This window comes from Emydura macquarii, unplaced genomic scaffold (assembly GCF_026122565.2).
Source record: "Emydura macquarii macquarii isolate MOO-44397 ecotype Brisbane River unplaced genomic scaffold, CSIRO-AGI_Emac_v2 contig_2680, whole genome shotgun sequence".
Lineage (NCBI taxonomy): Eukaryota > Metazoa > Chordata > Testudines > Chelidae > Emydura > Emydura macquarii.
In genome coordinates this window covers 1,741,985-1,762,468 of record NW_027132817.1, presented here as the reverse complement: position 1 = coordinate 1,762,468, position 20,484 = coordinate 1,741,985, and the positions used below count along the sequence as shown (strand labels likewise).

The 20,484-nt window shown below is 38.8% G+C and overlaps 1 protein-coding gene across 3 annotated transcripts in view; it reads left to right on the top strand.

Annotated features, from left to right (window-relative positions):
• The window catches only part of COL21A1 (collagen type XXI alpha 1 chain), a 118,688-nt gene that overhangs the window by 8,850 nt on the left and 89,354 nt on the right, over nucleotides 1–20,484 (top strand). The window contains exons 5-9 of one of the 3 annotated variants that reach the window (XM_067565488.1): nucleotides 1,871–2,044; nucleotides 11,258–11,335; nucleotides 13,113–13,121; nucleotides 15,759–15,842; nucleotides 18,628–18,690. In XM_067565488.1, the coding sequence (XP_067421589.1) occupies nucleotides 1,871–2,044; nucleotides 11,258–11,335; nucleotides 13,113–13,121; nucleotides 15,759–15,842; nucleotides 18,628–18,690 (408 nt within the window). Of the gene's footprint in view, nucleotides 1–1,870; nucleotides 2,045–11,257; nucleotides 11,336–13,112; nucleotides 13,122–15,758; nucleotides 15,843–18,524; nucleotides 18,691–20,484 lie in introns of those variants that run through there. The other 2 variants (XM_067565487.1, XM_067565486.1) reach the window with 2 other exon arrangements.

Here is a 20,484-nt window from a genome sequence, read left to right as displayed (position 1 = left end):
AAAACAATCCAGTTTTAGAGATGGAGTTTGCTACTGTATCTGAAGAGGTTTCAAATTCATTAAATATTTTTCATTTATTTATTTTTATTAAAATATTTTTTTCCTAGTAGATTGGTTAGAAAATTATGAATATCAGTGCAACATGGTTTATCCAATTCTGTGTCCAATGAAAACATCTCATCTGGTTATGTTTCCTGATTTGAATAACAGACAATCTGCACTAAAGTTATTAGAATCCTTGTTTATCCAAGGATTTTGGTGTCCCAGAAACATTTTAGATGAACAAAGTTGTACTTTACTGGTACCTAAAATATTGCATAGGATATGAATGCTCATAAGAATAAATATGAAATAGTCTCTGGAGATCTTGTCAGACTCTCCAGAGAGTTACCATTTCTGTGATCCAACATGGCAAAATTAAGCTTAAGCTTTGACTTTAATTATTTGAAATGTTCTACTCATTCCAGTTCTTAGAGGACAAATAGCACATGATAAGGAACACCTTGTAAACAAACAGACATCAAGAATGATAACATCCAAAAACCAATAGGAGAGCACTTCAATCTCCCTGGACACTCAGTAACAGATTTGAAAATTGCCATACTTCAACAAAAAAACTTCAAAGTTCAAAAACAAACTTCAGCGTGAAACTGCAGAGCTGGAACTCATATGTAAATTGACACTATCAGACTAGCTAGCCCACTACAAAAAATAATGTTCCCTTTTTTGGCAATCACACATTCTCATCAACTGTTTTGAATGGGATTCATCCACCCTGATTGCATTACCTCTTTAACACTTGCCCTCCTCACTCTGATGTAACTCGCCCAACTTGCATGTGTATATATCTGCCTAACTGAAGTTTCCACTTCATGCATCTGACGAAGTGGGTTTCTGCCCACGAAAGCTTATACCCAAATAAATTTGTTAGTTTAAAGGTGCCACAGAACTCTCATTGTTTTTCTTGTAAACAAAGGTGCCAACTGAGAATCTTAGCAGAGATTGCATTAAACTTTTAATATTGAAGAACCTTTTTACTTTAGAAGTGGGGAAGATAGCATTGTCATGCCTGAGTTGTAGCAGTTTTGTGGTTCAGGGCTGTCAATTCAACAATTTTCTTTTACAATTAAATTTGCTTAAAAGTGTTTGTGGACTTTTTTTCTGATCATTTTAAAAAACCACAAGTGAAAAGCAATTCTGAGTTTTGAAAAAATAGTCATTTATTTTCTTTACATTTGTTTTTTCTGCTTTGCTTTAGTATTCTCAAGATGAACAGTAGTACTTATGTAGTGCTTTACATGCTCAAACTCAGGCCAAGAGGTAATTTTGTGAATGCCAGTGGTGCCTAAATGTTGGATTTAGGTACTTAATGTTGCAGTCAGGCACCTAAATCCCTTTGGGAATCCAGCCTTTAGGTTTATAAATCCTATTGACATTTAATGAGATTTAGGATCTTAAGTGAATGAAAATGGGATTTAAACACTTTTAAAAATTTTACTCATGGTCTTCATCACTCTACCTGGCTCACTGCTGAACAAGATTCCTCAATGCATTTTTACAAATGTGGCTGTCTCTTTCTATATATATCCAGTGTAATGGACTATGGGAAAGTGACATGGTTTTTTTTAATGGTTTTAAACTATTAGTTATTTATTTTTAAATGTCTTAGCAGAACTCATGTCTTTTTTTTATTTCTTTATTTTTTTTGACTGTGATAGAGCCATGATCTTTGCTGTATTCTGCTATCACAAATAACCACCTTATTGATGGTTAAAAACAAGTGGACAGAGAGTTGGGATCAAATTATATAATTCTTTAAATTTAGGAAATTATATTTTAAAAAACTCTCTTGTTTTCTCCATTTTCTTAGACATTGTTTGATGAAGGCTGGCATCAAATTCGTCTCTTGGTAACAGAAGCACATGTAACTTTGTATGTAGACGATCAAGAAACTGAAATGAAGCCATTGCATCCTGTTTTAGGTATCTATGTCAGTGGACTAACCCAAATAGGAAAGTATCCTGGGAAAGAGGAAACTGTACAGGTGAGTCTAGAATATTGTAAGATATAGAATAATTTATGGTATTATATTAATTCAGTAATACTGCAATAGTTAATCTTTTACCTAGAATTTCCATTGCAGCCTTCTATTTCCATGGGATTATACTTTATAATATAATTCATTCTGGGCTGATGTTTGAGATAAAAGTTTTAACTAGTAATTAAAAAAATACAGTCAACCTAAAAAAAAGTCACACTTAGATCTGAATTTCTTTTTCCCTACAGCTGTTGCAAGTAATACCTAAAATTGCAGTAAGTGAAAGAGATTCTGGAAACATATTTTTCTCTTTTTCAGGTTGTTTAATTTACACATTTGATAGTACTTTGTATATAGTCGGTTTCACTGTTCCCTCTGTATTGGCAGTTATCCCTGATGTTTGTGTAGATCTTTCACACAGCAACAGCGTACAGAAAATCATTCTTGCCATAATGGCATCCTTGAATATCCAAGAAGAATTGTTTTAGTAAAATGAACAGTTTGCTAAAGCTATGTCTTGTCAATGGACGTTATTATAAACTACTGTACTCCAAGAGAAGGGGAAAAAAACCTTTTTGATGCAGCAATGAAACAAATGAAATAACAGAGGTGCAAGGTCTGTATATGCTATTCATACAGCAGTATATAGTGCTTCTCTTTCTCTTCATCATGATTTGGAGGGCTCTGAAATGCTTATTCTGTAGTTCAGGTGTTCCCAACTGCTGTAGTAGTAAAACTTATTCCACTGGTTTTCTACTTTGAGTCAGGACAGCTGGGTGACTGGCTGTGGCAGAAACAGGAGCAGGCAGAGGCTGGAGCAGGCAGCTGGGAGTATCCTCAATGAGGTAATGATGTTAAGCAGACTGGACAGGCTGCTTTCATTAGGAGAATGTACAACTGTTTTGGAATCACCTAGTTAGACCCTTGCCTGTGGATTAGCTGGTCCTTTAGTACTCACAGGGAGTTACTTCAGATGATTCATCAGGCTCAGAACATTCTTCACAGTACCCCCCCAAAAAAGATGCTTGCCATGTGTCCTTGAACCTGGTGTGTGACCAATGGAATTCTCAAATTAGGGTGTGTGTGTATGTTGTTGGCCAGTTCCCACCAATAATAAGTCACGCCATAACCGTACCAATCAAACAAAGCACATGAGCTTCCCCGGTGAACTTTGGAGTCCAAGATCTTCTTCACCAGGGACTCTTCATGTCCCTGGGCATTGATGGGTGGAGGTAGCAGCTGAACTCATCTGGGAAAGGAGTTATTGATATGGTCTTTCAGCAAGGAGACATGGGATACTTGGTATGTTTTCATCATCTTGGGCAGTTGGAATTTGAAGGCAACAAGATTGATCTGCTGGGGATGATCCAAAATGGACCACGGTATCAGTAATCTAACTACTGTGGAGGTTGGGTAGAGCCACTGTGCTATGTGAAGAGCCATTCTTTATCTCCAGCTATGGTGTGATGTTTGCCAGAAGCTGGGAATGAGTGGTGGGATGGATCACTTGATGATTACCTGTTCTGTTCATCCCTCTTAAGCCTTTGGCATTGCCCACTGTCAGAAGACAGGATATTGGGCTAGATGGACCACTGGTATGACCCAGTATGGTGCTGTTATGTTCTTATAGGGATCCCCATCTTTGTAATTGCCTTTGACCAAGTCTAGGTGAGCTTTCAACTCCTCCTGGATGCAGTACATGTGTTTGACTAGGTTGAAGGCTATTGGTACATGGGACATGTGTGGCATGGATGGGTGGAATGGGGGATAGAAATCTTGTTGGCATAAAAAAGATGGTGGTGGGTTGATCTCTGGTCAGAGTTGTTGTATGCAAATTTGGCAAAAGGAAGAATTGAAACCCAATCATTCTGATGGTAATGATAAAGCAACAGAAGTGTTGCTCAAGAATTTGAATCCATTCCATCTATCCATCAGTCTGGGGTTGATAAACCAAGGAGACATGTAGATCCACGTATAGGAGCTTGAACAATTCTCTCCAGAAATGTCAAATGAACTTCAGTCCTCGATCAGATGCAATGTTAGATAGTAGACCATGGAGTTCGAAGACATGGTTGAAAAACAGTTGGGCTGTTACCTCTGCATTGGAAATTGGAAAGGTCTGGCACGAAATGGGACATTTTTGTAGGTAGGTTGACAAAAACTAGCCCAGATGTGTGGCCCTGGTAATTGGGAAGGTAAATAATAAAGTCAATGGAGATGGATGACCATGGTTGAGATGGAGTTGACAGTGGAATCAAAGTGCCCAGGGGTTTGGTGCAGGGAGTCTTCATTTGACTGCATATGTCACAGGAGTTGATGCAGGACTCAACTAAACAAATGCAGCTTTGGCTACCAGAACTTTCAAGAGTCTGAACATTTTCTGGGGGCTGAAATGGCCAAACAGAGTGAACCATAACACAGCCAGAATATTGCTAGATATGTCTTTGGTTTCTGAGAGATAAATCCAGTCTTTAAATAAGAGGATTCCTTTTTCAACTAAGAATTTCAAATCAGAATCTAGGTCTGTGCCAGTTGCTATAATTTTCACTGCAAATGGATCAAGGAGTTGGAGGGACTTCATTAGAGACAGCAAGTTGTTCATGGCCATGTTGGCGAAATGGCAGGGTTTCAGTATTGTGGCAGGTTTACCATTCCTGGCACCTGGACAATAGGTTACTATGTAATTGAACCTGGAAAAATAAAGAGCCATGGATATGGTGTCGATTGAGAGCTTTCACAGTCACTTTCAAAGTTCTTGTGATCCGTATATACCTGGACTGGGAAACGTGTGTCTTCCAGGTGATTGTGCCATTCTTCAAAAATAGGCTGATGGCCAGTTCTTTGCCACAGATTTCATAGTTTGCTATATGGGCATCAGATTCTGGGGATAAAATGTATGAGGATGAGGAACTCCCTGAGGCCCATGCCACTGTGCTGAAACTGTTCTGATTAATTGGAGGTAACTCCTTCGATGACAAATATTTTTTGCTGGCTCTGGCTGTATCAAGATGGATGCTGATCCTAATAAATATAATGGTAACTAATTTAAAAAGGCAACTATAGACCTGAGACTAAGGCTTATTCACCAAAAGACACATTTTCGAACATGATGGTCTCCACCTAGGCTAATGGTAATGGGCCTCGTTAATGCTCACGGCTATTGGAAATTTAACTCCCTTAGTGCTACATTAGCTCATATGTTTTGGAAGTGTCCATGTACCAAGAATTTTTGGTATGAGGTGGATCACAAGACCAGTTTTATATGGGATGCTAAATTGGAGTCCTCCCCCTTAAGTTTCATTTTTTGGATATATTCCTGAAAATTACCTGGTAACAAGGTGGTGTGATTCCAACATACAGCTTTGGTCACAAAAAAATGAATCCTACAAAAATGGAAAAGTCAGTTCCCACCAAATATTGATGCTTGGCTCAGTGATATGGCTGATCTACAGCTAATGATCTACTGGAATTACACAGAAAGAGAGAGCACAAAAAATTCATACAGTTACAGCTGACTTTTTAGAAGCCTGTGATTAATGTAGACCCTGAAGACCCTAATGCTTCCCCTCCCCTCCATTTATCCAAATCCCATTTACTTACTTCATATATTTTGAAGAATCTGGTATTTTGGTATATTTCTCGTATTTGGAAAAAGTAATAAGAAATTATAAATAAAAGATAGGTGCTGATGTAGATGCTTCCTTTACCTAATCAATGGCTGACTGGGCTTCTGATATTCAAGCAAATATAATATTCTTCTGGAGCAGCCAGGTAATTGGGGTCACTACCTTCAAACACCCCTTGATGAACTGCCAGTAAAAGTTGGTAAACCCCAGAAAACACTAGACATCATGGAAGTTCTTGAGGCTGCCACATCCATGCTTGTGAACAATCTTCACGGATCCTGTTGGGGTAAATGACATAGCCTAAGAAGTCAACAGAAAGGCGATCAAACTCACATTTCTCAGGTTTCCCATACAAACCATTTGCTAGGAGACACTCCTGTATCAGATGGACATATTGGTTATGAAGGACTTAATTTTCTGAGAAGGTGAGGAAATCATCCAGGTAGATCACCAGGAATTGGTCTACAATATTCCTAAAAATGTCATTGACAAAGTGCTGAAACATGGCTGGGTCACTGAAGAGACTGAAAGGTGTTACTAACTATTCAAAATCCATAACATGGGCAAAACACAGTTTTCCATTCATTGCCCTATTGTCCGGGTGCAGACTAGATTGTAAGTGTCATGAAGATCAAGCTTAGTATATACCTTGGCAGCACCAACCCTTTTCACGATCTAGGGCTCAGGGTAATTGATCTTGATAGTGATTTTGTGCAATGCACAATAGTCTATATAGAGACAGAAGGAACCATCCTTCTTAATGAACAAAATCAGGGATTCAGTGGGAGATGTTGATGGACAAATGAAATTTTTTGGAAGATTCTCATCAATGTATTCTCATGCTCATAGACAGCAAGGCAGCCAACTTGAGCAGCAGCAGGCAGAGGCAGGAACAGGCTGGAGCAGGGGTATTCTATCAGCACCACCAGGCAGCTGAGAGTATCCCAGAAAGGTAGCCATGTCGAGCTGACTGGAGTGACTGAGACTGAAAACACTCAGTGTATTTCTGTACTGCAATTTAAAAACCTGTGGCTGGCCTGTGTCTGCTGACTCGAGCTTCTGTGGCTCAGGCTTTGTGACTAACAAATTTAAGTGTAGATCTCGGGCTAAAGCCCAGGTGCTGGGACCCCTTGAGGGAGGAGTGTCCCGGAGCCTGGCCTCCAGCGTGAGCCCGTATATCTACACTGAAGTTTTATAACTCCGCAACCCAAGCCACACAAGCGTGAGTCAGCAAACGCAGGCCAGCTGCATGTGTTTTGTTGCAATGTAGAGAGACCCTTAGGGATGACTAATCAGACTCAGAACACTCATCACGCTTTGCTTGCTAGCCCCTCTGCATTTCCTCTGCATAGAAATACAAAGCTCAGCTGTGACTTGACACCCATTTGCTTGTGAACGTTTTAATCTCCATTCCAGTTGGGGCTGTTCCAATCCCAGTCTTGCATAAACTGACATGGTGCAGAATTTGGATTGCCTTAAGAAAACCTGTTGATATGAGAGGTGGGCAAATGGCAGTACATTGGGAACCAATGAAAAAACGAACTTTGGCTTTATTGTTAAAGACCTGTTTCTGCCACCCTTACAGTGCTGCCAAATGTCATACATCTTATGTGACAGATCTGGCCTGCCTGCCTGCTTTCCAGCTATGATCTGGCACATGTTGCTGGGCTGCAAGCAGGGGGCAGGGATTTCCCAACAACTATCTAGGTTTCCACAATTCTGGTTCTGGGCCATGACTGGGACTCCTATGTGCCACAGCAATGCAAATAATAATAATAGTTATGAGTATGGGGCTCCACATTGTCTTCCCCGGCACCACCAACTTCCTCAGTCTCCCCTACCTTCTAAAGCAGCAGTTCCCAAACTGAGGGTTGGGACTCCTAAGTGAGTGGTGGGGCTCAGACTTCAGCTTCAGCCCTGGTCACAGCCCCCCTGCCCATGGCTGAAGCCTGGGACAGCTGGGTTCAGGCTTGGGCTCGAGCTTTGGTCGCACTTCCTGGGGTCGTGTAGTAATTTTTGTTTTCAGAAGGGGGCCATGGTGTAATGAAGTCTGAGAACTGCTATTCTAAAGTATATGGATTAAAAATCTACGGCCTCTTCAATACCTGCTATCACTGCCTGGAGGCAACCTGTGGGAGAAGTCAGCAATTTTTTTCTCACTGTTGAAAAATGTCTTACACAAAGGTACACAGAACTTGAAAGCTATGGCCTTCCTTGTGCTAAGAAGACCCCACTGACTGAAGGGAAAGATGGCTACTAGTTGAAAGAGCTGAGACATTAAATTAGTGAAATGTCAGTTGCACTTCAAAATTGGGAACCATTTATCTAAAAAAGGGTGCCTGATCTCTGCTTGATGCTTTCACAAAATTTTCAATGGTGTCAGTGGAATTACTTGTGCATGTTGAGGAGAGAATAAAAGTTGCAAGCAGCTATTATCCCATCATTGGGCTTGAAGGAAGCATAAAGCACATACTATATGAAGTTCTGTCCCTGCCATGCTGCATTTATTGTGCTTGCAAATTGTTGGTGTTTTATTCTAGTCTGCCAAAATAAAATATGGAAAACACTGTATTTTTTTATCTATTTTTAAGGAATGTAAAACACTTTTTTTCAATAGCTATGTGCTACCACAAAAAAGTAAGCAAAATTTCAGCTTTATAAGTAATTGCTAGCAATAAAACTACAGTACATAAAGTGATCCAGATGTTTGAGAAATAAATTAAATCCAGTTGTTAATTTCATGATTCCTTGGTTTATAACAATGTGGTATGAGACACTACTAATTAGACTGAGAAAAATAACAGCAACTCTGGAAAATATTGAGTTACTTTAATTAGATTATTTTTTTAAATTTTCTTTGAAATATATATTTTCTTTTGTTTTCTCTCAGCTATTTAACTTTTTAAATCCTTTAGTATAAACAGTAAGATTTTAAAAGATATATTGTGTTTTTCATCAGGGTGCTTGAACATCCACAGAGATGAATTCTGAGCCTTCTTATAGAATGTTATAGGCTAGTGCGTCTCCTTGTGTCTGGGTCTGGGAATGTGGCTCTTTCTGCATTGGGTGCCCCCTTGCCATTCATTGCTCACTCTGCAATAATCTCTCTTCTGATAACTCGGCCTTCTGGCCAGGTTCCCATTTACTCCACTCCTAAGGGTTAAAGTCCAGCAGGACTTCTATCCAATGCCATCACTGGACGGTGTTCAGCCCCTCCTCAGACTCTGTGCTACTATAGCAGTGGCTGTCAGGGGAACCCAGGCCCACCCACTACATCAGGTTCCAGCTCAGAGATACAATAACCAGTCGTCCAAGTCCTCTGTCCCTGCCCCTGTCTCTGTTTTCCTGGGCTCCTTCTGATGAAGCCTCCCTATCTTCTCTTTGCTGGTTCTGGATTTGCCATTGGAGCTTACTCTATATCCCCATGGCTACTTCACCACTCCTAGCCTCTTGCCAGACTTCTTACTCCAGGACAGGTTCTGAGTCCTTCCTCGCCTCCTGTGCTTCCTTCTTGTCCCTGATGATCTCCCTCATCACAGGGAGTTACTGAAGACTCTTTCTCCTGCAGCCCCTTTCTACTCAGTTTCTTAGCTCTATGCTGGCCCAGCCCTTTCCTGAATGGCTTTATAGTACTGGCCGTGAGGGGCTTCACTTCAATTCACCCTGGCCCTCCTTCTCTCAGGTGACACTAGGACCCTGTCTACATTTTCCTCCGAGATTTGGCGGCAGTCGACGGGAGTTACGCAAGCTACGCAAAAAACTTGCGTAACTCCCGTCGACTTCTCTGCTCCTCTTCTGTGCGCCATCTTCACTGCACTGCACCAACGGGGACCATGTTCCCATCGATGCAGTGCTATGCCACTTGTGAAGGTGGTCTTAGTACGTCGATTTCTGGATCGACTGAGTGGGTCTTCACTGACCGCTCAGTCAATCCAGAGAAATTGATCCAATGGCGGTGACTTTGCCGCCATCAGTGTAGCCGTAGCCTAGGTGACCTAATTAGCTTCTCAGGCCCTCATTAACCCTTGAGGCTGGTGTGGGGCACACACCCCATCATAAAGAAATTGTCTTGCTAGTTAGACCTTCAGCATTTCTCTGTCAGGGTATCCTGCATTTTACTTATTTTTCAAGCATGCTAGTGATCTCTTAGACCCTGTCTACACTTACCTCTGGGATTCGGCGGCAGTCGATGGAAGTTACTCAAGCTACGCGAAAAACTTGTGTAACTCCTGTCGACTTCTCTGCTCCTCTTCTGCACGCTGTCTTCACTGCACTTCGCCAACAGGAACTGCATTCCCGTCGACTCAGCGCTACACCACTTGTGAAGGTGGTCTTAGTACGTCGATTTCTGGATCAACTGAGCGGGTCTTCACTGACCACTCAGTCGATCCAGAGAAGTCGATCCTTAGTGTGAATATAACTTTTATAATTTCTTAAACAAATTTTAAATGACTGCATGATCTGTCTCTGAGTCACTGTTTCCAATGAGATTTTGTTCATTCTGTAAAGTGATTCTCTGCAAGAAAGACAGAATTGTGCTGCAGATTCCTGGTAGAACCTCAAACATTTATTTTCACTGGAATTAAAAATGGAAGAGATATAAAAGGTCATCTAATCCATCCTTCTTGCCAAACCACTGTGATTCCCTACACAACATTTTATAGCCTTGTGCAATCTTGTTTTTTAAATAGCTTCAGGAATTGAGCTTCCACCACTTTCTTAAGAAGACTATTCCTTAGTTAATAAATCTCACTGCCAAGAAATTTTGCCTGAAATTAAGAAAAGATTTAGGAATATGGAATTGTGTAAGACACATTGCCTGAGATATTTAAAAATAGACAGGAAGAAGCACTAGAAAATATACAGTAGGGAACAATTTTGCACTGCCAGAAAGATGGCCGTTATGACCTAAATGGTGTTAGTTTTCCATCTGTAATTACTGTGATTCTGTTTCACAACATCATGACACATGCCGTTCTACGGTAATAGTCAATGTTTGGTGGAACGTTGCTATATTAAAATATATTACAAAAGACTAGAAACTTCCATTAAATTGTGCATTTCATTTTTATTGACAATTTATTCTGAAAGCCTTTACTGAAAGAAAGATATCTGATCTGAATCAAAAGTATGGGAAGGGAGGCTGATTTCACAATAATCTAGATATTATGGAGCTTGGTACTGTACAGAGACAGAATACAGGAAATATTTACCATAAACAGTTTAGTACATTGTGCTGTGCATTTCTCAACCACAGCCAAAGATTGGGGGGCAATGATTTCTATTGTTTTGAAAAAAAATTTCAGATTGTTTTTCTGTAAGTAGTCCTGTTGCTTTTACCCATGAAATGTCAAAGTAATGTACACATCGGTCAATGGAAGCAGTGTGGCTAAAATCCTCTCACTAACTGCATTCTGTAATTGTCTGACAAACTTATATGACATGTATGACTTCAAATGGGTTTAAAGATTTTTTTTTTGTTTATATGTCAACTAAGACCATTTAAGGGTACTGTATTTTAAATTCATTAATGTAATCTCAAATTATTAACATTTAACTTCTCCTGAACAATGTATTTGGCTTTGAATTATAGTTTGATGTCCAAAAACTAAGAATCTACTGTGACCCAGAACAAAACAACCGAGAAACAGCTTGTGAAATCCCAGGATTTGTGAGTATGATTGATGAACTTTTAAGAATTATTTGACATTTTATCTAAATAACTAAAGAAAGGGTTATCTTAATAATAAGCTCTTAAAATAAACATTACTGCATTTATTCAACTGCTGTAAACAAATTTCTTCTGGAATTTGAGGAACTGATATTATAATGTGCAAACAGGTGACCGCTAGGAGTGTCTGTTATCTATCTAGTTTTAGATAGCTAGTTTTAGAACAAATATATTTTACAAGACTTTTGTATTTTCCTAGAAAGACATCATTAAAGAGGTCTGAAAATAATATTACTTACTTGAAGGTACAAATGTGAAATCAGTACAACGTGAACTGTGGATCTTGTGTGACAAATGCTTTGAGATACTAAGTGCCTTGAGTTCCATTGATGAAAAGAGCTATCTACCTTAAGTGCAAAGTATTTTTAGTACTACACTTATCAGTAAATCCCCTAATCTCTAAAATCCATTATCTGTTCAACAGAACTATATTTCTAGCTTTTTAAATGAGAATTTCCTGTCAAAAGTATCCTCATTGAAGTTGGTGGCAAAACTCCAATTGACTTCAGTGAGGACTGGATTTCATCCAATGTATTGGATGAGACAAAACTGAAGTCCTAATCAGTTCATGTCCGCAACCAGGGGCAGAAGAGTGACCTAACAATGGCCATGTCCATACCCTGTTGCTTAGAGTTCATTGTATATTGAAATGTAAGTTGCTTGTAGAATGGTGAAGGGAAGTCTAAACCACGTGGGGCCAGATGCTGTAAAGAGTTCAGCTCCCATTTCAGAACCTAAGGGCTAGATTTGCAGAATTCTGCAGTGCCTAGCACCTGCCATTGTGACACTTATGGTCAATTTTTTGAAAGTGCTTAGACACCAAATAAGCAGTTAGATTTTCAAAAGAGCTCTGCATGTTGGATATTGAGCAGTTTGGCAAGCCTGGCTATATGTGTTGCAATGGAAGTTGCTGGGTGCTGAGCATTTTTGTACATCCAACTCTTGTTTAGGTTCCTAAATGGGAGCTGAGCTTCAAAGCCTACAATAAACTTAAACTTTTTTTAATAAAGCTTTGTCAACTTGATTGCAGGATTCCATCATCTTGATATTTACAAACTGCTAATTGTATTCAGAAAATACACAAATGCAAAGTCATTCTGCATGATCGAATCCAGACAAAAAGATTACTTCTTGTCCATTCAGTTTCACTTGTTTTTGTCATAAATGAAATTTACATGTCACTGAAAATTCTGGGTCCTTGGTGAAAATTGTAAATTTTGGGTAATACTTGAACATGCAGTGACGCGTCAAAGGGTACATAGCTATGTGGCCATATCACCTTGGATTCTGATTGTGTCAGAGTTTGTACGCTAAGCATGGTTGTGGTTGCTCAGCACTTACATGAGGATCCTACTATAGATGATGAAGGTAAGGGTGTTGGTAATACACTAAAAGTAATTACCCCATAATTTCTGATGTGCTAGGAGATTTCAGGATGTATCCTTCTGTGCTATTACAAATACCAGAAACCTTATTGCAATTATACAACCCATGGGCTAGTGTGGCTGCATCCTACAGAGCCACACAGGGGAAGAAGGGAGAATAAAGCAAATGCCCTCCACATCCTTGCATGACCACATAGGATTTACCCAGACCTTGAGTTAGGACATGGAGAGGGCAGGAACTTCATGCCTGATATTTTGGAACTGGTTATAAAAAAATTATATTTTGCTTTAAAAATATTGCTACATTCTTAAACTGTTTCTTTTCATTTCAGAATGGAGAGGTAAGCTCAATCATAAAGCACTCAAACTCAATTTAAGGTAGTATTTCCTTTTTTATAAACTCAGTATTATGCCATCAACTGGTAATGTGCAGTTTCGAGAAAGGGAAAGTGGAAACCAAAACTTTATTGTCAGTTGGTAAAAATTTAAGTTGTTAGTATCTAAAGTAAAACATCTAGTTCTAAATCCACATGTTGGCAAGTGGAATAAGTAGCCTGAATTTTGGAGGTTCTGAGAACCAGTGGCTCCAATTGGCCGCACTTCAGTTGCAATTGTTTTTGATGCAAACTAGAGTTAGATTTCATTTATTAAATGTATCAGTTTCACCCTGAGAGAACATTCTACTAAGGAACCCTCTTTTAAAAATCAGTATTACACAACATCTCACAGATTAAGGTGCAATATATCATTTTGGAATATGTAAATGATAAGTGCAGAATTCAATATGAAACCGACTCTTTCACAGCTCAGAATGCAGCCCCCACAACCTCAAGGTGGTGGTTTGGGAGCTTTGTCTGGACTGGCAGAAGAAAGTGCCTTGGCTGCTTTTGCCCCCTCTCTCAGGTGCTGGGAGGAGGCTAGCCAGGAGGAGGGGGAAAGGCATCACCTGAATAGGGGCTGGGCCAGTGGGGCTCAGGTAAGCCAATGGCTGCTGCACTCTTGGGCCTCCATCTTAAGACCCCTCTCATGTCCAAGCAGCTCAGGGACCTGTGGGGGGTAGTTCCAGTTCAAATTGTTGCAACATAGAAAGTGGCAGGCATCCAGTACAGTTACTCATTCCATAGGGAGTCCAGGTCTCTCATAAACTGGACTTGGAAGTGGGCTTAGGGGAAGGAATCCCCGAAAGAATCTAGGGAATAGGAATGGGACTCCTTATGCCTGGTACAGCGAGGAGGCGACCCCCTCTCCCCACCTCCTTAACCCTCATGCCAGGGGAGGGCAGTGAGGTCCCAGCAATGGGCGGAAACCAGCTGTGGAGGGATGGGGGGCTGATGGCAGTGCTCTACCAGGTTGAAATGGTTAAAGAAGGAATCATGACCTTCTGTGTGTTTTTGCCAGATAGTTTCCACATGAGTTAAGTCAATAAAGGTGTGGCCTAATTAAACCACATCCCTTCCATCATGTTTGTCTTCCTGCGTGTATGGGGCATTCTAAATTTTCAGGTTTTATGTAACGTTGTTTGAGCATTCACTGTATGGGAAGCCAGATACGTTGTGTATTTTTTGTAATTAATTTGTTTTTCATGTAAGGAATAACAGGCCTATTTTTCATTCAACTGAAACCAATTTTAAGTTCTGTAGCTCAGCTTACTTCATTGGGGTTACTTCTGATTTTTACCGGTAGATATCAGGGGAGACTCAGACCCAATATTCTTAGGTAAAAAGTAGGTTTTATAAGTCGGGGGGTATATTTTGCATCCCATATTCATGCAAGCAGTCTCACCCATGTTTACTTGTGTGTAATAATGCAGTCACCATAGTTCATACATCACAAATTCTGGTCAATGTGATACATATTTTGAACGTTGAGTCCTGAAAAGACTCTAAAGGTCATTATTAGATTGTTCTTACATCTTATGAGGAGGTAGTCATAAGTCGTATCTCTAAATGGAAAAGGGGAAAAGTATCAGCAGAGATGTCTGGAGCAAAGCCATCACTATTTCATAACATAAACTTGGCTAATCTTCAGTGGCAGATATATGAACCGTTATTAGATGTTCCAGATGAAGTACTTTGATGGATCATAAATGAAAGCCACAATGATGACAGATAAAATTCTTTGTTAATGGTTTTTTTTTGCTAATCTTTAATGATTCGTGTAACTGGTGCTGGATGAATACTGTAAAAATTATTTGTTAAAATTCATTTGCATCTTATATGGGTATGTTTGGTTCAGTCATGGTCAAACCCCTTTTTATTCAATATTTTTGAACATCCTTGTTAATGAGTTTTTGTTTTCAGGAACATTTTTGGAATGGCCTGTCTTTGTATAAATATCCCTAGTCACATGCTAACAATATAGTATTCACTATACACAATTTGGTATGAGCCACTTTTTTATTACCCTTATTAAAGAAGTTTCAGAAACAGTTCTTTGTGAATTAGTGGCCATTTACTTGCCAGAAAGATTAAAGAATTAATTGTTTAAAAGAAAATCTTTTGAAAAACTGTTGTCTGAAAATTGTTCATCCAAACTATTGGGTGAATATTTATGGATAACAAATACATTTTCAGAAATTGGGATCTTTCTGAATGATTAAAAAATGGGAAAAAAAAGAGACTATGTTCATTAACTAATTTATTACCCAAGAATAATTTGACCAGCTCTGTTTGTAGCAGTAATTTCTTCAAAAAAGAGCACATGCTTTTACTGCTGGAGAAATCTGTTTTTTCTGAAGGGTAGAAGAGCTATCAGGGTTTTGGAGAGGGAGTGCAGGAATTCATGCTGCAGAGTTGCTGAGGGACATGACTGCTATTCATTTAGGCAGAAGTTCTGATTAAACAGATGTTAGATAACCAGGGCTGTGCTGTATATTAAATATAAATAAAGTCAGTCCTACATGTGGTCATATTCATGTACTTAGTTATAATATATTGATTTGTGGTTTTGCATGTATTTTGATTGTTTTATTTTGGTAGTGTATGAATGGCCCTAGTGATGTCGGCTCCACACCTGCTCCTTGTATATGTCCTCCAGGAAAACAGGGACCTCCAGGCCCAAAAGTGAGCAGAGTTTTCTTTAATTTTCTTATTTTTAAAATCTACATCTCAGTGGGATTTTAACCTTCTGTGTTATAATCTCTCTGTGTAAGGATGAAGCCATGCTGAGCCCATTTCTGCTCCCATTGAAACCAATGGGAGTTGTTGGTGGTTGCCATCGTGCAAGATCAGGCTCTGACAGATGCAATTAACCAGCTACTGGTACAATAACTCCTGTACGTTCATCTACATACAAATTTTATAGTTACTGTCCGGTAAATAACCTCACCCACTTACGATCATTGTGTAATAATGAAATCCTAAAATGGTTTGATAGGAAAAATCTGATCATGGAGAAATGACAATTTCTCAATTTAATTTTAAATTAGTTTTTAGAAAATCTGCTGGGGGCAGCTTTGGGCTTAGTTGACCTTTATGGCCTCTGTCCAGTGCTGGAACAGTATTTAGGGGCCATGTTGAGGGTTAGAAGCTGGCCTCAGGTCTCTAGTATTACATACCTAAACCTCAGCTGATAGCCAATCTGCCTTTTAGAATGAATGTGCTTGGCAGTGCTGTCTGCTAACAATAGCCTTCTTCTCAAAGGTCAGGAATAGAATCCAAGATTCCTGATTGTCAAAATACCTTGCTCTCTAGCAAATGGTTGTGTAAGCCACTGGCAAAGTGCGTGTTGCATTAACCACTAGAGGCTGGTCCAAACTGAGGATAATAGCTACCAGTTACTCCATTACCTCAAGTGTACGGGCATTTCAGTTGATGACCCATTTCAGGGGTTGTTATAGTTTCACATGATAGAATTTATATTTTTTCTTTTCATTTAAAAAAAAAATCTAGGAAAGTACTTATGAAAACTATGTTAAAAGCACAGTAAAGCACTAAAAAGTTAGGAAATGAGAGAATTAAGGTGGCCCATGCAATCTGATTTAGGCCCTCTGGTGCATATGCCAGCTTGAATTGCATGACCGTATCTTATTTGTTCTAGCAGGCCCTTTGCTTCATTCAGTGCACAAGATGAACAGCTAATGAGGCAGAGGTTTGCAAGAAAAGAGAAGAATTTTTCTTGTGTTTAAGGCTCTGCGTTAGGACTCACTAGAATGAGATTTTTTTGTTCCTGGTTGTGTTTCAGATTTCCCATATCATGCTGGAAAAGATTATCCTAACGTATATACACAAAGAAGCCGAATAAAATTGTACACACAACCTTAATTATAGCATGTCCTAACTTTTGAGTGCTGGACTTTACAACCTTAGCATTCTTTTAATGTTATTTTTTTACTTGTAATCTGAATATACAGTAGTACCAAATAACTAGACATTTGTGATTTAAAACACTTTTTGCTATCCTATAAATGTTTATTATATGATTGTTTCTAAATCCAGTTGTTTTCAATCCATTTTCTATAATGTTAACTAATAACATTTGATGCTGTTTACAAAATAGCAATTTTATTTTTGGTGGCATGAGACCAAAATTTTCAAAGACAGGTGTCTCAGGTTAGTCATTTAAATCCATGTTAGATACCTAAATGAAGGTGGACTGATTTTCAAAGGAGCTGAGGATCAGGAATTCTCAGTGGAGTCAGTTACCCTTAGCTCAGTGTCAGACCACTTTTATTTAGGTTCCTGAATGTAGATTTACTTGACCAACTTTAGAAACTCAGTTTTGAAATATTTTTAAAGATGTACTTACATACTGTGACTGTGTATAAATGACATTGTGGGATTCTATATTCTTTGTCACTGAATTCAGCATTAAATTCGATCACTTTACATGTTAAATGATTTTTCACATTTCCAATTCAAACTAGGCTTTAAGACTCAATCTGTTATCTTCTTCTTTCTGTATCATTAGAAATTTACCCAATCATTTTGCTGACAATGTGTGAGTCTAAACACAATCCAGTTTATTATTCCAGAACTTTGTGTGCTCCGCAGTTCTTACAGTAGTAAAGTGTCGTTTGGAACCAAATCTTTATCCCTTTAAAGTCAATGGGAATTTTGCCATTATGTTTGAGACAAAGGACCAGGATCAGGTCTTTGTTGGTAAAGTAAACAGAGAGCATTCAAATACAGTGAGTTAATATACTGAGTAAGAATATTTTTGGTGTTTTTACTTTCTGATCAATAAGATGGTCTAGTTATCTTTGGGGAACTGCAGTTTTCTTTTGCTTTATTATGGGCCTGATCCAAACTCCACTGAAATATTTGGAAAGACTCCCACTGATTTCTGCATGCATTGGATCAAGTTCTAAGAGGGGTTACAAAGGATAAACACCTTGAGGGAATAGCTGTTGATTAAAAGATTTTAACTATATCCATCTTGGCTGTTTCACTTTAATTAGAGACAAACTCAATAAAAATCTAGAGTCAGGCTTATCCTTGGTAGAGACCTACAAAGAGAGGAAGTTTGGTTCAGGGTGGTATTGACTAACATATTTTTATAGAGGTTTTTTATGTGCTTTTATTCCTACTGTTTTCTTTTTCATGATCTGTAATATCCTAAATATAGGATATTACATGCTATTCTTAGGGTCCAATCTTCCAAGCCCTACACAAGAAGTCAGTGGGAGTTTCCCCATAGAGGGATTACCAGATCAGGCCCTTTGTATTACAACAATTACTCTTCCATAAAAATTATCTGGGCTTACAGCCAGTGTTCTATAGAACAGTATTCCTTTAAGGCCTTGGTTCCTGAAGCTCAGAAATATGCTTGGATAAAGATTATTTAAACTAAATATAAACTTCTCTTTCATATTTCTTTGTGCTCTAATGTATAACTTCTTCTCTACAGGGTGACCCTGGACAACCTGGAAATCATGGTTATCCTGGACAGCCTGGTCCAGATGGTAAGCCTGTGAGTACTAAAAACTTAGTCATATAAAGTACTGTAAATGCAAAACTAACAGTAAAGGAAAAAATCTTTATTATGTCATGTTCTACAGCAATGTGACTTATAGGCTAACCTGCATCAGAATTTAACAGTTCTATCAACATTTTGGTTGTAGACAGAAAGCCACAGAAATGATAGCATGAAACTAGAGACTGAATGAAAACTCAGGATATGAACATCCCTATATTTGTGGGAAGTTTGAATCCAAAGTTCAGATCTTGAACTGATGTGTCCATGCGACATGAATGGATACAATGGCTTAAAGCAACATTTTATGAATGTAGATAGGGACTTAAAACAGTATGGTAATGACAGGTGTTCCTATAATGAAAATGCCAAATTTGGCAATGGTCAGTTTGGTCTTCAGTATTAGAATTGTTTTTAAATTGAATTAAAAATCCCAAAATAGTAAAGTAGCCTTAGCTTCCATAAAAGGAATTAGAACTCTGATCTAAGTGGAAGCTTCTGAGAGATTGACACCCAAGTTCTTAATGCTCAGTGAATCCATGGTTCTGACTGTTAATAGATTTAATTCTCTGTGTAATCCTGAGCCTCTGGTCTGGTGTGTGCCTCAAGTGTTTTGAGAGGATGCAGGTGAAAGACTGAGAGACTTTGACCACCCAAATTCATGGCCTAAGAGTGCACATCCCAGTGTGGCTTTTATTTATAAGAGTTTGTTGTAAAAAATGCAAAAGATAGTGGAGGGCATTAAAAATAGTTTAATTTTGAAAATAGAATAATATCTCTGCCAGCTACTATGACATGCAAAAATAATTCTAGAGAAAGAAAAGGAAGAATTCTGAAAGTGCATATACATGTACACACATGCACATACACATATACAGGACCTGTATTAGGGGTTGTTCATCTTTAATAAGGTTTACCCTTTTGTTATTACAACCAGATTTCAATGGCTATTATTCTGAAAGCTGTTAGAACTAGAATTAATGCTTACACTCTTTGAAAGATAAAAATCCTAGCTTTCTAATGGTCTAAAGAATTAATTTCTAACCCAAGATGCTAAAATTGGAATAGATGGACATGGAGTGAAACAATGCAAATCAATCAGCATTTTTTTTTAGTTTTTAAGACATGGATATCACCTGAATATCCAGTTGTGCTTTTAGGCACAGCCCTGAGCTGCATTATTCTCATCCAGTGCCTGGAGGCATGTGACTTACACATCTTCCTGAGGTAAAATTCCCTCTTTATTTCTGCCTTGCTAGAGGGGGTAGTAATTTGCTGCTGGCCTATACAAACAGCAAATTATCACATCCCGTGGGCTGGCCAGTGGGCTAAATCAAGGCTCCACCCATTCCTTAGCATTCCTCAGTCAGTCATGAATTGGGTATAATTTCCACTCTTTTTCAAATCATCAGTAGTTTGTACCTGTATTCTGGCCACTACCATCCCTATGTGTACAACCCTGTGTATTCAGTTCCTTCTAAGAGTTGAAATAATCTGTTCAGAAGGATGTTTGTAGAAACCCTTGATAAATATATGTGCCCTAGGTACTTAGGAGACTTGGTGATGGCCAGATGGATTACAGAGCACCTTCTAGCACTCTTTTGCTCTTACGTGCTGACCACGTTTTCTAACGTGTCGCTGTCCAATGCTAGCCAGAATTTGACTCTGTACTTTATTTATAGATTATTCTTTTGATTGTAGTTTAAGATTTCCAGAAAACAGATATTTGTACAAAAGTATACATTTCTTTATTGTTTCTTATTGAAGAAACAAGGCGTAATGCTGTAAGCT